The sequence below is a fragment of the Rhea americana genome, unplaced genomic scaffold (genome assembly GCF_003343005.1).
Source record: "Rhea americana isolate MKP2758 unplaced genomic scaffold, rheAme1 scaffold_45, whole genome shotgun sequence".
NCBI classification, from domain to species: Eukaryota; Metazoa; Chordata; class Aves; order Rheiformes; family Rheidae; genus Rhea; species Rhea americana.
In genome coordinates, this window is record NW_028186590.1 from 5,180,186 (window position 1) to 5,200,864 (window position 20,679).

A 20,679-nucleotide genomic window follows, 5' to 3' on the forward strand; every position below is an offset into this window, starting at 1 on the left:
GGCGGCGCGGGGCAGCGTGGCGCGGCGGCTGGAGTACATCGCGCAGAGCGCCCGGCAGCGCGGCGTCCCGGTGAGAGCGGGCGGGCGGGCGGAGCGCGCCCCACGGCGGGAACCGGGTCGGGTCTGAAAGCGTGCGCTGCAGAAGGCCCCCCGGAAGCTTGTGCCTCTTCAGTGTATTCACGGCTGAGCTGGGGAGCAGGGAGAGGACCGAGTTTAACGCCGAAGGAACCGCAGAAGGTTTTGTGACACCGCCTGATGCTGCGCTGAAATTCATTATTCAAAACGCAAAGTAGGTAGAGAGTAAGCAGTTGTAACTAGCCCCAGACAGTGATGTTTTTCTTTAGCTGCTGCCAGTCAGGAAAGTAACTTTGGCGTCATCCTGGACAGTTATCGGGAAACATCATCTCCCTGCCCAGCAAGGGCGAGGAGCCTTCTGGGATCATAGGAATCCCTGAGAAAGGAAAGGAGAACAAATTATGGATATTTATTATGCTACTGCATAAATAAAAATGGCATGCACACATCTCAGATGCTGTGTGTGTTGAAGGGCAAGTGCTTACTATAATTTATTATATATATATATATATATATATATAAAGTCGGATTTACTGTTTTCATTTAGAATTGATGGTGATCCTGCTTCTTTTTCTGTATTAGCTGAATAATGCGTTTATTCTGGAATAAGAGCGATCGCAAGGATGACTCCTAACCCCTGAGTTAGGAAAAGGTCATATTGCAGCCACAGTATGTGCTGCAGACCTGAGCAGGGAGCACGCTGTGCCCTAGGTACGTGACCCTTCTCTGATGGGTTTGCTCTAGCATGGCTGGATGCGTGTCTCCATCCGTCATGCCAGCCTTGCCCAGAAAAATGGCAACCAGAAGCAGGATGCCTTTAGAACAACTTGTTCAGTCAGAAACACTTTTGTAGGGATTATACATTGACTGCCTGTGGTTCCTATTACATGAATAGGAGCTTAAAGTCTGTTGCGTTTGGGAGAGAAACAGGGGAAGGCAAGTGAACCCAACATKCATCAGTTTTTATTAGCAGAGAAAATAGTAAGCTTTGTACCCATCACCATAGTGAGTTATCACACCATGATCTGTTTTCCTTCTACCTGCAGTTAAATAGCTCTTCAAAGCGTGGGAAGAATTAGAAAAGATAGTTGCAGATATCTAGCCTACAGGAATCTGAATAACTGACTTCTGGTTTGAGACAGTGGATTCAGCATCATTGCAGATGATACAAAAAGTCGTAAACAGAATGCTAAATAAATGAGCATACTTTGGAGTGCTGTAAACACTACTGCAGGCTAGAAAAATTTGCAAAATGAAGTATGACCCAGACAAATAAGTAATTACATTTATGTATATGTAATCAAGATTCAGAAGGGTGATGRGAGCATGTAAGTGATGGTGTTGTAACCTAGGTGGAGAGAAGACTATTTTTGTGCTGTGAGAGCTGAGCATTCGGTGTGCTATTATAGTTRTAATTTCATGGTAATCATGGTAAATGGCTGGGTTCAGAGATAGTATATGCTGGAGAGTGGAAATGTTAGTTCTTCCTGCTAACTAGAGAGACTGTGAAATGCTGATTAAGTTCTGGGTTTCTCAGTGTTAGCAATGTGTTAGCTCTGGGAAACTCTCAGAAGAACGACAAAAATTTGTCTTTTTCTAGAGTAGTTCCCTGTGGTATAATTTTGAGTGCTCTGTTTCATCCCATTTTAAATCATCCTGTTACTGAAGAATTCATTTGCCTTGTAGCTACTGACTAACAACTCGCACTGATGGTAATTTCTTCTTAACTGGATTTCCTAACATCACTTCTAGTTAACACCATTCTAGAGCACTGTAAAATTAATATCCCTTCATGATGTTCATACAATTCCAGTTGTTGCAAGCTTATCTAAAGCTTCTTTAGAAATCGTCTGGATAATCTGTRTATCTATTTTTTAATTAATCTATAGCATAATACCCTTAACCATGTTTTTTTAATTGCTGTCATAGGAGGTCTGGGAGATCAGAGGTGCATAATCTTTGTAGCAGCAGGGGCTTGCATTAGTAGCTCATCAGAAGCTTGAGGGCTGTACCTAATTTCCATATATATTTACAAAGGATTTTAATCAGAAATAGATGCACACAGTACTATTTATTTATAGAGTGCTGTAAGTACATGCAGCACTTCAGAACACAGAGTCTGCTTTGAGGGCCGCAGGGAAAGTAAAATCAACACGGAAACCACTCTCTCAGCCCAGCTGTTCAGCAGTAATATTTCTTTCCCTTTCCTCTAGAAACAAATTGATTTAAATTTATAAATTATGTTTTATTTCAGCATGATGTGGATATGATACCTGTTTTCTTTAACCATCGCCATCTGACAATTGTCATTAGCCACCCTGTTTAAAAATAACAGTGATGTTTGTACYGGTTAAGTGAGGCTCCAGAATTAGAGTGTTATTTAACAAAACACACACATCAGCTCACAAACTGTATTCACGTAGGCTGTGTCTTAGACACTGTATATAAGGATATAGTCCTGGATAGATATGTAGTATTTATTCTCCGTATCTAGAACCTTTGTTCAATGGTGACAGTTATAGATTCACATCCAGACAATCAATGAGAAAAGGATTTAAGAGTTTTGCTTACGCAGATACAAAATTTTCTAATTTCAAGATGCTCTTGATTAAGAAAAATAGAAACCTGATAAGACATCACCTTTTTTCAAGACTACAACCTATCTTAAGAAATATCCCCAAAGTATTCTTATGTTTGCTGCATACAAATCTGTTTCATACCTTTGTTAAAATAACTTTTACATATATTTCTGTAATTCCTAGAATGGATATTAAGTGTTAGAAGCTTCATCATTGTAGATATTTGGTTGTCATTTTGTCCATGTAATGCCAAACAGAATGGACAGTGTGTGGGAATGAGTGACTGGAGCACAGATACCTTGCCTGGGTAGAGCACACTTGTTTGCTAGAGGTGCTCATGATCTTCAAGTGTTGGCAGAGCTGTCCAGAGATATTTTGATGGATGGACTGCCAAGGGATACAAGCAGGCATCAAATCTTATCAAGTATTTATGTAGTACTAAGAACAAAAATGCTATGTTCAGGTGAAAGAAGCTAGATAGTTATCTTTTGGCTCTATCCTTAGCTTTGTATTATTTTGCACAGAGTAAAATTGTATTGGATCTATCAATGCAAATGTACAAGTGTATTTTAAGAGACATTTCCAAGTTTCTCCAGATTTATAATCTGTAACTACACATAATGGCATAGCCCACATAATACATTACTGTGCATTAGTACACATTTTCAAATTAGAAGTGTTTTTCCTTATTGRTACCAGTCTTGTGTTTTATTGAAAGGACACACAATTTTGTGAAGTCAGTAGCCAGGAATAGAACACAGTTTTACCTTCAGATATGTTTTTTTCTGTACTGTGTTGTAATTACAGCTGTCTCCTTGAGGCATGCTTTCATTGAAAATATATTTAATTTTTTTTTCTTGTACTCTTCCGGGGAAAGACTAGTCATTCTTTTAAACAGCAATGGTTTAATTAAAGTGAGCATGATGGTTCCATGAAAAAGAAAGTGTTCATAAATAGTGAGGAAGAGAGGACTATATAGGATTTTGTTGTGTTGAAATAAAGACAAATGAAAGATAAAGCATAGGTCTGGACTTGATATTAAAAGCTCAATGGGATATTGACTGACTTTTCATTTTTGTACAGTATCTAACACAGCACAGCTCTGGTCATAAATCTGGGGCTCATAAATAGTCTTATAAATCAAATAAAATGACCTAATTATTTTTCTGCAGCAGTAAGTTTATTTCACTGGTGGTTCAGAAAATATACTTAAAAGCAGAGTGCAGATGTGATTCCGTTAAGAATAGTGCATGGGATTGGTGGGAGGGTAATTGAGGTATCAGATAAAAATAATGTTACATTCATTTAATATTTCTAATGAGATTTTTGTCCCACAGATTTGGCAAATGAAAGAAACTATTCCAGAAGTGCAAAGTACCTGACATATCAAAAGTGCAGCTTGTCCTACAGCGCTATCAAAACTAGTTTTTCCCATGTGGGTATTGCAAACAAATAAGTGGCTCTTCAGTCAAAATCAAGTACAATATAAACAGTAGACCTAAGCAGTAGGGGGAAGAAAAATAAAAGTCTTTTTCTTTTGTTCTTTTGATGTGTTGGAAGCCTTAATTCCAATTTGAAACTGTCATCACCTATCTGTCTTTTCTACATCTTTGAGAATAGAAGATGCTCCTGAACAGGGACTAGTATCTAATAGAAGCCGTATTGTAAGTGGGCATGTTGTTATGACTTCAGCAATTATTTCTTCCATTTATCTTCACTACCACATATAGCTACTGTCAGCTGTGGTGGGATAAAAATTAGCTGTGAGGGAAATCTTCAATAGATAGCACAAAATGATTTTTCACTTTGATTGCAGAGATACTGCAATAGTGCCGAGGACCACAAGATGGCACTGTCCTTAAATATACAGCGAGCGTGCTTAAAGGCAAAACCGAAAAAAAAMCTTTAGAAGAGGACTTTGTTTAGCAAGAGAACTTCTTGAAAGAGATAATGGTATGGGGACAAGGAAGATCAAATGCACTTTTTCGATATTTATTCTAAAGTTTTATCACAGTTTGGTTATTTCTATGAAATATATAAAACTTCTAGAAAAAAAGCTTTACAGTATGTTTTTTTTCTGTGAAATACATGAGTTTTGGGGGGAGGGAGGAATCCTTCCTTTCAGTTGTATTGGATTTTGTCATAAATAGTTACATTTTCTCCACCTCATAAATTAAAGTGATTGTTGGTGCTAAGGACTCTTCAATGAACCATAGCCAGCCATGCTGCTGAGGTACCTCAATCCTAGGACTGTAAAAGGGGAAATACAGTTTCTAGGGGCTAACTGACCCTTGTCTATGCCTTTACCAGAGAGATGATCCAAAAACAAGCACTGCCCTACCTGTATTTGAGCACGGTYAATCAGTCATCAAACTGAAATTTCAGAAATTTCTTGTAGGCTGCTGCATGGTCATAATTATGGATCTATGCTCCATACAACACTTAAAAGGAAAACAGTCCTAGACAACAGGTTATTACCATGTTGMATGAAAAAGTTCATAGAAGTGACAAAGTTGAAAGCTTTGAATCCTCTACGGGAAATATTCTGAAACGAAGCATCTTTTGAAATAGGTCAAAACTGAAAGCAAATATTATGTTTTCCTATACAGTAAATATAGTAAGTAAAGCCTTTTCAGTAATTTTAAAGTCTTAGTATCTGCTTCCCTGGRGTTCCTGGGTATTAGATTCAAATATAAATTTGCGATTAAATTGTAAATTATGCTTTTTGTTTTGCTGCAGTAATTTTTCAGTGAACTGTTCATCCAAAGTGTTAACTTGAGAGGGAAACTGATGAAAAAATGTTTGTTAGACCGCTAGCAAGTTGGTCATATATTCAGATGTAACCAGAGTTATTCTGTATCCTAGTTAAATAGTACAGTATCCTATTTTCTAGTGCTCTGTGCAGTCATTACATTGAATAATACGGCTGCTATTAATGCRAAAGTGTCAATGGTGGAATAACCTCTTTTACAGGTTACTGTTCTGCTAGAATAAAAATGATTTACTCATTGTTTAAATCACCTACTTGCTGCAAGCTGCTACTCTTCAAGATATTGAAATATCTTAAAATAGAGGGTCTCTGAAGCACTTCTCCTATACTAACTTTCTGAAAACAATTTAAACRTCTAGTTTTGTGAACCAGGACACACAACTTTTAGCTAGCAGGTGCTTTCAAGACCTAAGTCTTCTCCTCTTCAAATGAATAGCAGCAAAATTACATTATAGAACTACTGTATAATTCACTTCAAAGAACTCTGAGAAATCTACCTAGTTTTTAATTGAAGAGACTTGCATAGAAAAATTACACACCTTTATTGCTAAATTACAAGTAATTATAAGTAATCTTGATTTCTGGGTTTTAAAATTGTATTTTTGTACTTTGTTTTAGGAGGAAAATATGACTGTAACAGAGGATTTTAGTAGATTAGAAAACACTTACCAAATGGAAGCAGAGGTAGGTATATTCATCCTAGCAAATTAAAAAAAATGCTCCAAGGTCCAGTGGAAATTTGCAGACTGTTTTTCGTCATGTCTGGAGTAGCTGTTCTCTACAATAAAGGGAGCATAGTCCCAAGAAACTATTGAAAGATGGCCATTTAAATCGGCATTTGGTTGTAGCCTGCTGTTTTGTTCAGAACACTTCTTTGCTGCTACAGTAATATGAAAAGAATTATTTTYTTCTCAGATAAATATATGTATTTTAAATTTTAGGTGATGCTATAGAAGGGGATATTGTGTTATAGAACTCTAAGGCTGTCATCCTACGACAGTATAAGCAAACATAGGTTAGTGTCCTGTCATTCTGCTCTCTCATTCACCTCTAGCCATTCCTGCCCTCTACTTTTTGCCAGGAAGTGTGCTTATGCGATCAGGTAGTAAGCTATTTCAGAAAGCACCCCCAAAGTGATTATTTTTTTCCATCATTTCAGCTCCCTGAACTGGAGGCAATACAAGGCAGAGGACAAGAATGGTTGGGGACAAGAGTGGCAACCTCGGTCTAGATCTGCTTAAGTCACAGTTGAACAGCACCTGGACCTTGGGTCTATTCTACGTGACTGCCACCAGCCTGCTGGAAGTAAAGCAGAGCTAATTGTTTCCTAGGTAATTCACTTTCAGTTCTGTAGGTAAAAAGTGCTGTGTGAAAACTAAATATGGGAGTAATCCCATTTACTTTAGAAGTGGCCCAGGGGAGTGTAGTTTTGCATGTTCATGCTATAGAAAAAGTAAATGTTGCTCTAGAAGCATTCACTGAGGCAAGTAATGTGTTTTCAGTCAATGAATCTTTTCAGTGCATCAAACTTTAATKACTACCCAGTAACTTTACAGATTCTTACGAAGTCAACCTGGAAATCTACAATAAAATGATAGCTGTCTTATAGAGCTGCTACTTTAATTTCCCTAAAGCAGGGTTCAGCTTCTTTGATTTGTTTGTTCATTTGTTTTAAGGCATATTCTCATCCAAATAACAACAATAAATATACAAATCATTGAGAATTTGGAGAAGACAATTTGGAGTTAAAAATGAATTCTCAGCTACTTAATGATATGTGTGAGTGTCATGTTCTAAATTATTTTAACTTTATAACGTAGACAAGTACCGTAAGGAAAGCTGAAATTACCAGGTCTTTTAGATAAGATATACTTGAAAAATAAAATATCCAATTATTATTTAGACTACAGACAAGCGTATGCTTACAATCATGATTTTATTGAAGAAATTGAAACATTGCTTTATATTTTAATGCTCAAGTATCCTCAGTGCACTTAAGTAGAATGTATTGAATCTAGCTCTAAATAATCTAAGCAATTAAAAAAAACAAGTCGCAGCTGTTACTCGGTTGTTTTCTGCCCCGAAGTTACCTGACTACGTKCTGCTTTTTTGAAAATAAAGCTCCTGAGTGCCCAGAACTGGCCCAGCCTGAGCAGCGTATCTCTTGCTTAGGACCTAGGATTCTTTYGTTTGATGGTTCTTTGATCTCCTTGAGAGAGCTGATCTTGTAAACACTGACAACAATCTGTAAGACACTATGATGGACCTCACAGTGAGACTGTACTTTCTGCTTTCCACAAAATACAGTTATGACAACTTTCTTGCAAAATACAGCATAAAAGGATATGTGCTTTTTATAGTTTTGGGAAAAGTTTCTTTTCTTTTCACTGAAGAAATCTAGATTGTTTCATCTTCAGTCTTAGTTCAAATCCGTATTGCATCTTCCAGAAAGTGCTCCAACTAACTTGTTATGGGTAAAGGGTATATTAACTCAGAGGAGGAGACAGACTTGTTGCAGTTTTGCACAACAGACTTGCCCCTCTGTCCTTGTAGCGTGTGGAAGTGAAGATACTGAGCTAGTACAAGGATTATAGCCAGGATGAGAAGAAATGCACTGCACTGAGACAAGCTACTAAGAATGACAAGATTTGTGCATTAGTTACTTCATGGTAATTGTCAGTATCCATATTTACCTTATCCTATATGTAAAGTAGTTCTCCCCTCTGTTCCTGAGGGAGGGAGGATTCCTTGGATTCTCTCTCTTATCACAAGGTGGCATTGCACACTRGAAGTAACAGTAGAGCAGCTGAGAGGCAGTAACTTGGATTTTTGTGCTGTATACCTTAACTGGAATAGCTCATATCATGGACTGCACAGAGAACATATTCAGTACCTCATGAGTTTGCAATGGAATTTTCTTTGCCATGGCTTTCTTTTCTTCCTGTTGAAGCTGTATTAGTGTGCAAAAAGAAATGGGATAAGAAAGAGGAGGAGCCTGACTTTGTGGTGGTGTGAGCACTCTACTGGGAGGTGAAGATAAGGATTTGGTCCTTCTAAAGATGAGTTTGAGACATGGGATTTCTGCTACCTGAATGCTCTGATAGCTGGGCATCACTGGTTCACTGCTGACTACTGTGCTCTGCCACAGAGAAAGGCTTGCTCTTGACTTGAAAATCAGGTGGCAGGTCCTTCCCTTCAGGGAAGGCTGTAGAGCTCTGGATCCTGGGCTTGGTGTTTGTAGCACTTGGGAGAGCACCTAAATTCTGGAGAGGAATTAAGATTCCCGAAGCATTTGTATTTAGTGTTCCTTATTGCCAAAGCCATACAYAGCTAAATGTTTAAATAGTTTTTAATCTGAGTCTGAAGTGCCCAGTTCTCTACAGGCACTGGAGCGAGTCTGTTCACCCAACAGAGGGTTTTGAGCCTACTGCAGGGACCAGGCTAGGGTTAGCTTAGTCTGACACTTTAGGTTTCTTAAACCTAATGCTTGGAAGTAAAATGTAACTTTGCTTCCTGCACAATGTTTGCCACATCATTTTGCTTGGGCTTCTACATAATTAACATCTAGTAATGTAAGGCTAACTGTAAAAGGCAGGCATTGGGATGCATCTGGTCTTGCATCCCAAAAAGCACATGTTCATTCTTCAGATTGCTTACATACCAAGAATACCTTACTTCCTCACAAGAGTATCTGTCTTCTCAATCCACAATTTTAAACCATTTTATAAACATCTTTCTGTTGCAAAACCAGTGGTAGGCTCTTTATAAAAATGTTCCAGACAGCTAAATGTTACAGTTATATACAGCACTTGAGTATGTTTAGTTTGTACATGCACTGTCTTTGTAGAGATTTAATTAACAGTCCATCATAGGAGAAAGTTTAAAAAAAATGAYTTGTCAAATCTCTGTGTTCTCTTACAGGTCTGTATTATATTCAGTGATTTTGGAAAAATGCAGAATGTTTGCAATCTACTCATTGAAAAGCTAGGGACCTCTGTTACTATCAGTCCACCTCATTTCTACCACACACCAGAATCTGTAGACACCCTTCGGTAAGTTCTTTCTCACTCCACAAATTTTACAGCCGTAGGTAACAATTAATATGAATACATCATGTATGCTGATTATAATGGAGACAAAGAGTTTCCTTGATGTCTATTAAAATTTGAATTTAAGTATTTCAGTATTTTTTTAAATATAGCTTTATAAATCAATGCTGTTTAGCCTAGAAAGATGCAGCTTTTTCCTTCTATAGTGCCCCTGTGCAAAAGCAGAATGTAATAAAAAATGTTTTCGCACTGATTTCAATTGGCTGTATTAAAAACTGTTAACATTACCTAGGTCAACATATTTTGGTTTTCATTACATCAGCACATACTAACTTTAATTTGGATTTATGTATGAATGTGTTACCAGATGTTGATAATTTTAAGTACTCTTGCCAATTCCCATTACTCTTAGCTGCTGACAAGCTCAGAAACAAACCATTCACAGTCCTTGCTTAGCATCAAAACATGCTACTTTGAAGCCCAGGGGCCTTGATATTTCCATGATTAATTATTCAAACTCTTCCTTCTTCTGTTGAGATTGTGGGAGGTGGCAGAGGGGACCTTCCCAGGAAGGGAACAGCTAGCTGCTGCTAACAACTCTGGAGATGTCAGAAGTGTATCTCAAAAATTTGTGCAGGCATCTAGCTGGAAATCAGGCCAGTGAGGTTAAACAAGTCCTGGCATGCCTTTCAGCTGGGCCACCCAGCGGCCTGGAGCAAAGGCTCAAMTCTTGCTCTGCACCCAAAGCGCCTGCAGCACATATGTGTTTAAAATGCTTCCTCAYAGTTGATAAAGATGCTGACATTTTCTCCTTGCTGAGTTCCCCCTTCAGACTTMTAAACTACCACTCAGAAGCTGGGGGAGAATGATGCGCCTTGCATTTTACCTAGCCAGGAAAACGGAGGCACTAAAAAAAATTATTTGGCAGAAAAACTTGTACAGTAGTTGGCCCTGCTTGTTATATTGCTGCTTCTCTACCTCTCAGCCGTCAAGTATGTGTTGCTGCTGTCGGAAACACACGTCAAAAAGCTCAAGAAGTCTGTCGCTTGTTTGGCCAGGCATTGGGAAAACCCTTCTTAATAAGAGAAGAAGAAACAAAAGAATGGGGAGGCCACATAGACAGTCATCTATCTAACACCTCAGATCTACTGACTATGCAGGAAAGAATCCAGAATGCAACTGTTCATGCTTCTTGTAGAGTATTTGCTATATTTGAGATAAAGGGAAAAGAAAAAAGAAACAAGTCGCTCTAAAAACAGTCTTGTCACTGAGACCTTGGATTAAACATCTAAATACCTTAATTTTTTCAAGTATGTACCTTTCATAGAACAGTTTTTAAGAAAGAAAATCCTCAAATACTGGACACTTGTAGACTTAGGAGAAGTTTTCAAAGTGGAAGACTTCTAAAAACAGTGCCACTGGCACTATATTTACATTTTATTTTTTTAATTTGTATACTTTCATGCTTTCTTTTACTTTTCTTTAATGGTAGCAAGTAGGGCTAAGGTAGAATATTCAAGAATGCCCTTCATGAGCAAAAATAGGTGGCTTCTAACATGTCTATCTAAGTACAACAAATTACATTTAATACAGTTCTATGTCACTCAAAATTCTTCCTTTGCATGAATCATTTAAAAGCATCATAATACATGCTTTATATAAAGAGAGTGGTCAAATTATTGCAGGATTTACTTTAGGGATTTAGAATAGCTCTCCCCAGAACTATTTGAGTTCTATTTGGCCTTTATTTATCTCTCTACCCTTAAATAAAAGTTACTGTTAGTTCTGGAAGCTTATTATTTAACCATTTAACTTATTTCCATCCACCTGGCAAAAGGCCATGATATTTGACATTCAAAACCTTAGGTACTGCTACCTGAAGTTTGGCCATATTTAAAACGTCCTTCCCAAATTAGGAAGCTAAACCCAGTCCTGAGTTCATGGTACGCTAAATACACAATGCATTCACTCTGCTGAAATGAATTGTCCAACATAAGACATACTTAATTTCAGTTTTATTTCTTCATAAGAAATAATTTACATTAGTTTTATCCTGGTGTCCACTTGTTCCAGTTTAAAAAGGAAGTGTGTTGTGCAGAGGTACCTCACATAAAACATACTTCAGTCATGAGGATAAATTTTTTTCAACCATGGCTGCATAATGTATTTTGATCCATCATAGCCACTGAAATAGCCTTTCATATCAGGGTGATGTACCTGAGAAAATAATTTTTCCAAGGTGAATATGCATCAGAACTAGCAATATATACAAATTGATACTTTATGATTAAGGTTAACTCCTGTTTGATGTTAGATACATAATATACTTAGAGACACTTTTAAGAGATTTTTTGACGCATCTTAGCCATTGTTCTGATGGATAAATGAGGTTTTATCAAACTCTACAAATCTTGAACATACCTCATGAAGTTAGAAGTGCTAGATCTAAACAGGAGTTGATGCATTTAAATCAGCACTATTTCTTAGTGAAGTACTTTCCGCTCATTTGTTGCTGGTACAGCTGTTTGCTACTTTTCAGCTGGATCAGTTCTCTAGTCCAATTAGGCAGCAGGATCAGTAAAGCAGCCGTTGATGAAGTAGTGGCCATAGGTAACACAATAGCCAGCTTTAAAATGCAAATCCACATTGTATGCCATGTCATGATCCAAAAAGCTTACAGTAAGTTGTTTAGAACTGCCCATTAGGAAATAGTGAGAATGAGTTTAAGTTTTTTCCTCTTTCCTTCAGTCCCCAAACCGTTTAAGAAAGTACACTGTCAGTTAGACCATAGGAAAGGAGGAGCAAGGGCAATCTGCAGACCTTCTTTTGAACTTAAGGTATAGGCATAACTAACAAAGTTTGTAATTAATCTCACTCAGTTAAACAACTTTCAAAGGTCTGCTTTTTGCAAGCTTGTTACCATCAGTTCCCCTAATACTCTACATAGGGAAAAAGCCTCTCCAGTAGCTGAATAAAGCACTCTGACATACTAAAGCCCAGTTTTCACRTGAGGTAAATGTTTAAGGTGAGGTATCTGTTTCTCTCCATGGACTATAAAGGTAATTGAAGGTGACTAATAAAAGGTATGTGTCTTTTTGAGATGTTAAGTTAGAGCAGTCAAAACCCAATCCTAAATACGTATGACGCTGATCTTAGATGGCGTGGTTCCCATTGCCGAGTTCAGGCATGTTAGCACTCTATATTATAGTCTTTGGCTAAAACAGAGACAGTTTCAACAGAAAGCTTGGGGAATCTTCAGGCCAGCCTAACTTACACAGTTTGATTAGGGCTCTCTCCTGAAAGGCAAAAAAAAATGCCAATTTGAATCTCCTCCATTTGGCAGGATCAGGCTTCTCACATGTTAGATGAATGGTCAAATTATTTGATGTTATTCTGAATATGGATACTGCCACTATCCAGTTGCTGGTTCCTTTGCAAAAAAGCCACCTGTATGCAGCATGCATGCTTGAAGGCTGTCTTCTGGATCAGGCTCCTCTCAGGACTTAAACACATCTCTAACTAGTTTAAGAACCAGGTGCACCTTGCATGAGCTAGACATCAAAAGCTACTGAGATCATGACACGCAAAACAGGTTCCTGCAGAGCTTTGCAGTCAAGCAGAGAAATATTCAATCTGGGCAGCATCTGAGCCAGAGCTCTCTGAAATAGTTTTTTCAAAGGGGAATTGCAAAACCAGTATACTTTGAATAGTTAAGTAGAAAGAGGTTAAATGACTCATTGAAGTCTGATGAATCAGTGAAATTCTGAAAGAAGTTCACATCTGCAACAGCCTGTTTACAATAGAAGTCACATTGCTAAAATTTGATGAGCAAAAGAAGTAGGAGTTGGACACTTGGAAGTAGGCAGCACTTGGCTTTGGTTATTTATCATCTGAAATAATATATTTGAATGTACAGCAGTAATTGGTATATCTGCTTTTTGCTTTTTCTGCTAGTTTACACTGCCTTTGTTAAATGAATAGTTAGCATCTATGAAGTCAAAGATCAGCTAATATTTAAACATACAGGATAACAAACAAGTTGCAGTTAAATAAAAAATAAATACTACCTCTAATCCCATAATAATTGTTATCTCCTCCTCAGGAATGTAAGCTGTAGATTTGCTAAATCCATTTGCTTTGTTAATTAGAATTCGATAGTGAGGAGTATCTTTTAGATCCTTTAGAATACAAGAAAAATAAATAACCTCAATAGGAGATCATGACTAAAAATTACATTATATAAGAAGTTAACTTTCAGTAGATTTACAAATGCTAAAAACCCCTCAATACATAGATAAGATCAACATCAGTTTGGAAAATTAAATAAAAACAATCAGACTTATAATCTGTGAAGATCTACTTGGCATATCTGAAACACTCTTTAAAGAACTAATATTCTAAATAATCCTTTCTCCAGTAAATCTTACAAGATATATGATTTAGAATATCCCTGTTTTCTGTAAGCGGTCCCATAACAATTTATTAGTCATCCTTCTTCCTTCACCTTCATAAGTTTTTACAGAAAAGCACTGAGAAACAGGCAAATCTAGAGCATAAGGAAGCCTCTGACAATCTTGGTTCCAACGTGGRCATAACTTAGGGAACTCCAGCCACAAAGAAGAAATGTGGCTTACTATTATTTTTATATTCTTATAGTGCCTAAAACACCCCTGTCATAGATCAGGGTCCCAGSATAATGACTACTCAAAAACATTCCTGCTCCTAACACACAAACAAGGGATGGGTGAATACAGACGAATAAATGGAGTGCCATTGAAGCAGTTAGGCAGTACTGGTCAATGTGACAGGCAGTGGCCTCTGAGTAGCAAGGTATTAATGAGCTAGAAGTCAAAGAAAGGTGGTGATGCTGCAAGAAGGTGGAGCTGAAGGCATGGATAATGTTTGGAAGGGATTTGCAAGGATCAAGCTCAGTAGTTGACTCTTACAGTCAAAAGCAATTTTGTGTAGCTGATGCATGTAATACGATGATGCAAAAGCTAGTTTAAAAAAGGGGGGGGAACCACATGAGTCATCACAGTTGAAATTAAAATCATAAAGATGAACACAAAGTCACTGGGAGAACATAACAAGATAGATAGGTACAAAGAATCAGTATGCCTGATTGGGAATATCTGGGTGTTCAGTAGGTAACAGTAATATAAAGAGAAAAGAAAAAAAAAAGCACCAATGCAGATGTTTTAGAAGTCAAGGATGAAAGGCAAGTGGATAAAGTTACAACAGGGAAGGGACAGAAGACAATATAGGACTGAATATCGGCTCTTAGTTGAACACCGATTCTCTTCTACAAGCAGCTTCTTACTTTTTCTCATTGTCAGTCCTCTTTGGCCTCCTTGCCATTTTTGCAACATGTAAGCAGCGAACTCATAGTGTAGGCAGCACTGTATTATCAGAGCAGCATTGTCAACATTGATTTAGGATCTTATTTAAAGTAAACCAAGGACTTAGACAATTTTAAAAGCATCAAGAATTCTAACAAAAACATGTTGTTAAATAAATCTACATTTCAAGTGTCCAGATCCCCCAAAACATAGCTTTTAAATTGAAATTGATTAAACACAAGAACTTACTTGCATTTCTTAGATGCAATGAAGATACTGCTACTTACATTTACACATCAGATAAAGGATTTAAATGCTTCAACTTTAACAACATACCACAAAAAATTAGTTCAAACATTATAGGTTGACRCTGCTGCTTTAAATGCAATGCTGCGTATTAAAAGTGAGTAATTTTAATTCAAGGGACTGCCAGTACATACCTGACCAGTGAAGTTTAACCAATGAGTGCTGCAACAAGGCTGTGCTGTGATAACAGAGCAGAATAAGCAAAAGTATCCCTCAGCTACACAAGTGATACGGAACTCAAACTATTTTCCATTAGGTTAGCAGAAAGTCTGTCTGTAATGACATTTCCAAGATTTTTTTTTTTAACCTGAGTTATTCTGTGTATATATTAATAAAGCAAGAATTTAATGCATTCAGACCTGTTTTGCTGGAGGATATTTGTGTCGTAGCCATTCTTCTGGAGCTTTAGCTTTTACATCCCATCCAACAATGACTCCTGAATAGCCAAGTCTTTTGTGAACTATTACCTGTCCCACACTGAACTGAATATATTCAGGCTTTGGACTGCGAAYGTAAGTTGATTCTAATTTAAGACAGACAGACAGACAGTGTTTGATCTAGTATATTGAACAGTTAAACAGATGTTCATCTGACTTCCAGCACAACAAAACTGGTAGTTATATTACTTGATGAAGTAAGCAAGAAAAGAGATAACCCCCCCCCACACACACACACACACACAAAAAGAAAGTGTTATTATAGTACTTGACAAAGTAGCATTCACTAAGGAAGGTATTTTTGCATTTGTATACCTTTGGTATTATGCATGGGTCTTAACAGAGTTTTCGAAAGCATAAACACAAGTATGTGTTAACAATTACTTTTTTACTGGCTAACCTTGTTTACAGTATTTTTACAATGTACATGTAGTCCAACTAGTCCTAACTTATTTTTTCCAGTTTGTGCCATAGAATTTCTTCTATTCAGTCTTCCACAGAGTTTTTTTTTTAAGGGAATAGCACTAGGTCAATATCAAAAGACTGATCAAATAGTTACTTATCCTTTTATGAAGCAGATCTAATTCCGTTCACTTGAATAAAATGAAAGGTATGGCACTTTTTTTTGTATGTCAGTTCAAAATAGGCATACCCAAATCAATTCAGTAAAACAGGCATACACATGTAGGACAGTACACCATACTGATACTGTTATACAACACAGAAAGAAGAGGTCTCAGATTTTACATTTTTTGTTTTGTTTAAAATCAATGTTTGGAGGGAAAGCGGGGCAGAAAGACCATTAGTTACAAGGTAAGTGTAGACATACACCTTAGAACACARTATCACAAGCAAGATTGAAGTAAGACTCCAGTACCTGCAAAATAAGAATAGGTTGTTTCTTCATTTTCTCCACTTTTGATTTTCTTTTCTCCATAGTACCAACTCCTAAAATGTAAAATTAATAAACCACTGTTCAGACAAGCTGTTTTGAAACTGAGTATTAGGATAATCAGTCTTCTGATTATTTTAAGTAAAGCAATATTCCAAAAAAATTAATACAAAATTCATTACAATTTGAAACCCAAACAGAATGACAGTTTTTACACGAACACTACTTTTAGGTGATATATAAGAAAAGGGAAATTTAATTTTTTAAATCTTGGCTTAGCTCAGGTCTGTAGGAATACTTAAGGTTGACAAATACCTTTTAAGAGGATCAAAAATGGAAAAACATCCTGACTTGTCTGGCTATATTGTTGAAAACAGCAGCTAATGTGGATGATTTGGAAGGTCACAAATGTCACCATATAATGCTATAAAGAAYTGATTATCCTAAAAATAAGCTCTTTAGAAGACACAAGCATCTCCTGTTGTAGACAAATAATCAAAGGATTGTTTGGTCCTTGAAAGCTTTATCTTTAGATATCCCTGGAGCTTTCTGCAAAGGTAGAGTAAGCAAGTTAAGTGGGGAAACTGAGGAAAGCACAGTTTCTGTGGATTCTTATTAAAAAAAAAAGAATCTTCTTTTTACGTATCACTCCTCCGGGCTTCCTCAGGGGCAAAATTTAAGTCTGAATTTTTGATAGTTCAGAGGTACTCCATGATACCCTTTTTTACTGCATAATATTACCCTTAATTATTGTATAATATTACCCTTTTTATTTGCATAAAATGCATTCTTAAAGTGGTGTCTGATTACATTATTATCAGATCATTACTATGATTGGATTATGTTTACTGTTTTTAACTAGCTCACTATCATGAATGTCCAAGTTTCTCCTTTTTTTTTAAATCCACCTGTTTTCTAATTCACTTCCAAGTTTTCCAGAACTATCATATAAGCATAAGTTGTTCATCCCATGTTGTAGAATCTCATCCTACAAACATATATCTGCTTAAAAGCATCAGTGTGTTAATCCTACTGACTTCACAATCAGACAAATTTGAAGTAGAGGATAACACATGCATAACTACTGCTATGATTTATGCATCCTGGATTCCATGCAAAACTAAACATTTTTGTGCACAATAAAGGCAGAAGGTAGAAAATCTCAAATCAGTCTCAAAAGGAGAATATGAGACATTTCCCCTTTATTACTTACATCATTCCTAAAGCATATCTTCCTGTTAAAGAGAGACCAATTCTGAAAGTTAGACTTAAGTGTAGACAGTAAGTATGTGACATCCTACCTTGTCCTTGATAACCAGAGCTTTAAATGGTCTGCCCATGCATCCAGGCTCAAATAAGATTTTGTAAAGCTGCTCCACCAGACAATTATCCTTTGGTAGTTTTTTTTAAAAAAAAAAAAAAAAAATTACATTATGCTAAAACCCTATATAAAGTGTGTGTGTATATTATAAGTTTAAGATTTTGCTACTGTAGCAAAAAGAAAAATGTAAGTCAATGACCAAAAAAAGATCTCCAAAAATAACATCTAGATTGCAAATGGATGCCCCTTTAACTCACTTGTACCAGTAAGCCATACCTAATTTTGGAAAATGCCTTTTTTTCATGACTAGGTTCTTTTTTGTCTGTACTTAAGAGCATAGGAATTGCTAAACAATATCAGAACAGTATTTATTCTGTTGTTTCAACTGTTATTTGAGAATAAGGAGCATGAGGCATTTCAAAAATGTAATCACAAGACAATTAAGAAGTAACCCATTTATCCAGAAAGTCTCTCCATGCATCCAAATGGCGATTAGTTGAGTCATGTCATGAAACCTGAAAGTGACTTAACTCTGGGTTCTCACTCACAGAGTGAGACTTTTTTWAAAAAAATAGTCAATCTAATCTTTTGCTTACATTATTTGTTGTATTTGAATTCTACAGATTAATCACACAACCAATACACTAAGCAGACTGTACGATGAAAACTGTAAATCGTACATCTCTCTCTCTTTGCATGGTTCATCTTCAGGTTATCAACATTTGCCCATGGTTATCACCACTAAATATTTAAATCTGATGTAGCATTCTCCTCCTGTATTTGGAGACAGATAGGTGTGATCCTGTCTAAATAACTTCTTAATTAGTAAACAAGATGGCACTGCTTACTTAATTCTATCATTATGACTGCCTTAAGCAATTTACTATGAACAAATTTTTGTTGCTTAAGACTCTGCACTGACTCRTACTATGCTAGAAAATCTATTTCAATAATAAGTGTCCAAAGGCAATGGAAAGTAAGAAATAGATTTATTAATAAAACATTTCTCAACTTTTAAAGAAATTAAATCCACAGTAACATACATTGGACTCTCCAAAAACAGAGTGATATTAAGATATAGTCATGCAAATTATACAGAGATTTTTATATGAAGAAAACAATGGCTGTTATTCAAATGCTGACAGGCATCTTTAAAAAAATAAATATGCTCACATTAAGCCACAAAAATGTCTGAGGTATGATTTGAATGTTGTTTTTGAGTAGGAATAGCCAGCATCTGCCACCCACACTCCAGTTTCCCAGGACAAAGTGTCATTTGGGGAGAACTCTTTTCTAAATAAATATAGTAGGGAAGGAGAGACTTACAACCTTTCTGTTATTTGGATGYGCTGAGCAGAGTCTGTTCCATACCACTGGGATATGAAATACTGTGCAGGAAGTGCAGACAGCAGCACGCAAATCTGCAGAAGTGCAGCTGCATTGACGTGAGGCATTCCAACAGGAAGTTTCTTCAAAACACTTCCCTGCTTTCTGAGAAGAGAGAGAAAGGGGGGGGGGGAAAGGGTACCAGTCAGCTTTGCTGACTTCACTATATAGTGCTTAAGTTTTCTTCAGATTGTTTCACAAGAAAATTCACTAAACAAACATACACATTTCAGTTGCATCCAGAGCATATCCAAATTAGATACAACTGCATTAGAATTGAGACATTTATAAAAACTAATTAAAGGCTATTTGAATTGCAGCTATCTAAAATAGCTTCACAAGACAAAGCAAAAACCTAGTTAAGAGTTTTATATAATCTGTTTCATCTGGAAATAGAAGAAAAAATATGACTAGAAGTTGTATGATGACCCAATTTGCAATAAAAAGCTGCTCTCCCTGAACAAAATTCATTGTGCTTCATTATCAAATAATTAAGTGCATTAAACATATTTGACATATCAGCTTGAGAGTCTCCAGAGAAATCTATTTAGACATGTGATTCTGCAGTATATACAGCAGAAGGGATGCTTTGCACTGAGAATGAAAATGTGTACAGCACTATGCCAAGACAATAATAATGTGTGCCATACTCACATCACTATACTAGAAAAGGATTTGACAACATCATTTATTCCATAGACACCTGCATACTTTATCAATGCATTAAAATAATAATGATCCCCCTCCATTAAATTCAGATTCATCTTCAGATGAAGAGTGCATTTACTGTCTTTTCACACCAATGAGAGTTTTTCAAATTAGAACTAGGGCTTGCTGAAATTAAAGAGATGTATATCTTTTACATAAGCAGTCTCAGACTGTTTATGTTTACAGCAACCTCTAAAAAGTTATCTACATAATATGTGCTCTCCTTTTTGACTTATTAATTTCCAGTAGTGGCTCTTAAAGCTACTGTTGTGTATTTTCTAGAAGAGTATTCAGCTTGCAAGCATATGCTAGTTGCTTCCACTTTAGTTTTTGCTACCCTAGTTTACTTCATTTTTTWAAAAAAATAATTTAGGTTACCATAATACAGAAGGATATATGCACATGAGATTTTGCATTTATTAAAAAAATACATAGCAAAGGTAGTCAGAATCAAAAATAATGCAGAAGGATACCTGAAAAAGGAGCAAGGCACGCTGAAGCGTGCATGCATATGAGGAGCAGTTAGCAGAAGTCAGGTTTTTCCACCCCTCGTTACCTGCTTTAGAACCAGCCAAGACGGTCTCCTAACGTTGGGCATTAACCGTATTTGAACGCCCTCAGTACTTGTTTGCTAACGCGTACGAAGGAGGGAGGAGGAGGGAACACGGAATGCACTTTTGTGCATATTCCAGAAATAGCTGGGGAGAGGAAAGAGAGAAAGGAAAAAACACGCTGGACAAAGAGATTATTCCCTCAATAATTCCCAGGAGCCCGCAGTACCGCCGGGAGCCTACCACGACACCCAGGAGCCACCGTC

General features: G+C 36.8%; 2 protein-coding genes across 4 annotated transcripts; one reads left to right on the forward strand and one right to left on the reverse strand.

Annotated features, from left to right (window-relative positions):
• Nucleotides 1-6: 6 nt before the first annotated feature.
• On the forward strand, nucleotides 7-15,476 carry IRAK1BP1 (interleukin 1 receptor associated kinase 1 binding protein 1). Its single transcript, XM_085316070.1, has 4 exons — nucleotides 7-70; nucleotides 6,043-6,108; nucleotides 9,346-9,476; nucleotides 10,459-15,476. The coding sequence occupies exons 2-4, from the start codon at nucleotides 6,052-6,054 to the stop codon at nucleotides 10,724-10,726; spliced, it is 456 nt and encodes a 151-aa protein (XP_085172196.1). The 5' UTR covers nucleotides 7-70; nucleotides 6,043-6,051; the 3' UTR covers nucleotides 10,727-15,476.
• On the reverse strand, nucleotides 11,595-20,675 carry LOC146589570 (uncharacterized). 3 transcript variants are annotated; one of them, XM_085316068.1, is made up of 7 exons: nucleotides 20,657-20,675; nucleotides 19,098-19,259; nucleotides 17,749-17,838; nucleotides 16,433-16,503; nucleotides 15,478-15,641; nucleotides 13,541-13,651; nucleotides 11,595-11,690 (listed from the first exon to the last, which is right to left on the reverse strand). In XM_085316068.1, the coding sequence occupies exons 2-7, from the start codon at nucleotides 19,220-19,222 to the stop codon at nucleotides 11,595-11,597; spliced, it is 657 nt and encodes a 218-aa protein (XP_085172194.1). In that variant the 5' UTR covers nucleotides 19,223-19,259; nucleotides 20,657-20,675. The 3 variants fall into 3 exon arrangements, with proteins under 3 accessions (XP_085172194.1, XP_085172195.1, XP_085172193.1); XM_085316069.1 differs by lacking the exon at nucleotides 20,657-20,675 and adding an exon at nucleotides 20,419-20,456; XM_085316067.1 differs by lacking the exon at nucleotides 20,657-20,675 and adding an exon at nucleotides 20,336-20,411.
• Nucleotides 20,676-20,679: the final 4 nt, after the last annotated feature.

Excerpts from the sequence above, each read along its gene's own strand:
- IRAK1BP1 (XM_085316070.1), top strand. The coding sequence starts at position 6,052 with ATGACTGTAACAGAGGATTTTAGTAGATTAGAAAACACTTACCAAATG. Across the intron at positions 6,109-9,345 it reads CTTACCAAATGGAAGCAGAG|GTCTGTATTATATTCAGTGA; the intron begins GTAGGTATATTC and ends GTTCTCTTACAG. Across the intron at positions 9,477-10,458 it reads GAATCTGTAGACACCCTTCG|CCGTCAAGTATGTGTTGCTG; the intron begins GTAAGTTCTTTC and ends TCTACCTCTCAG.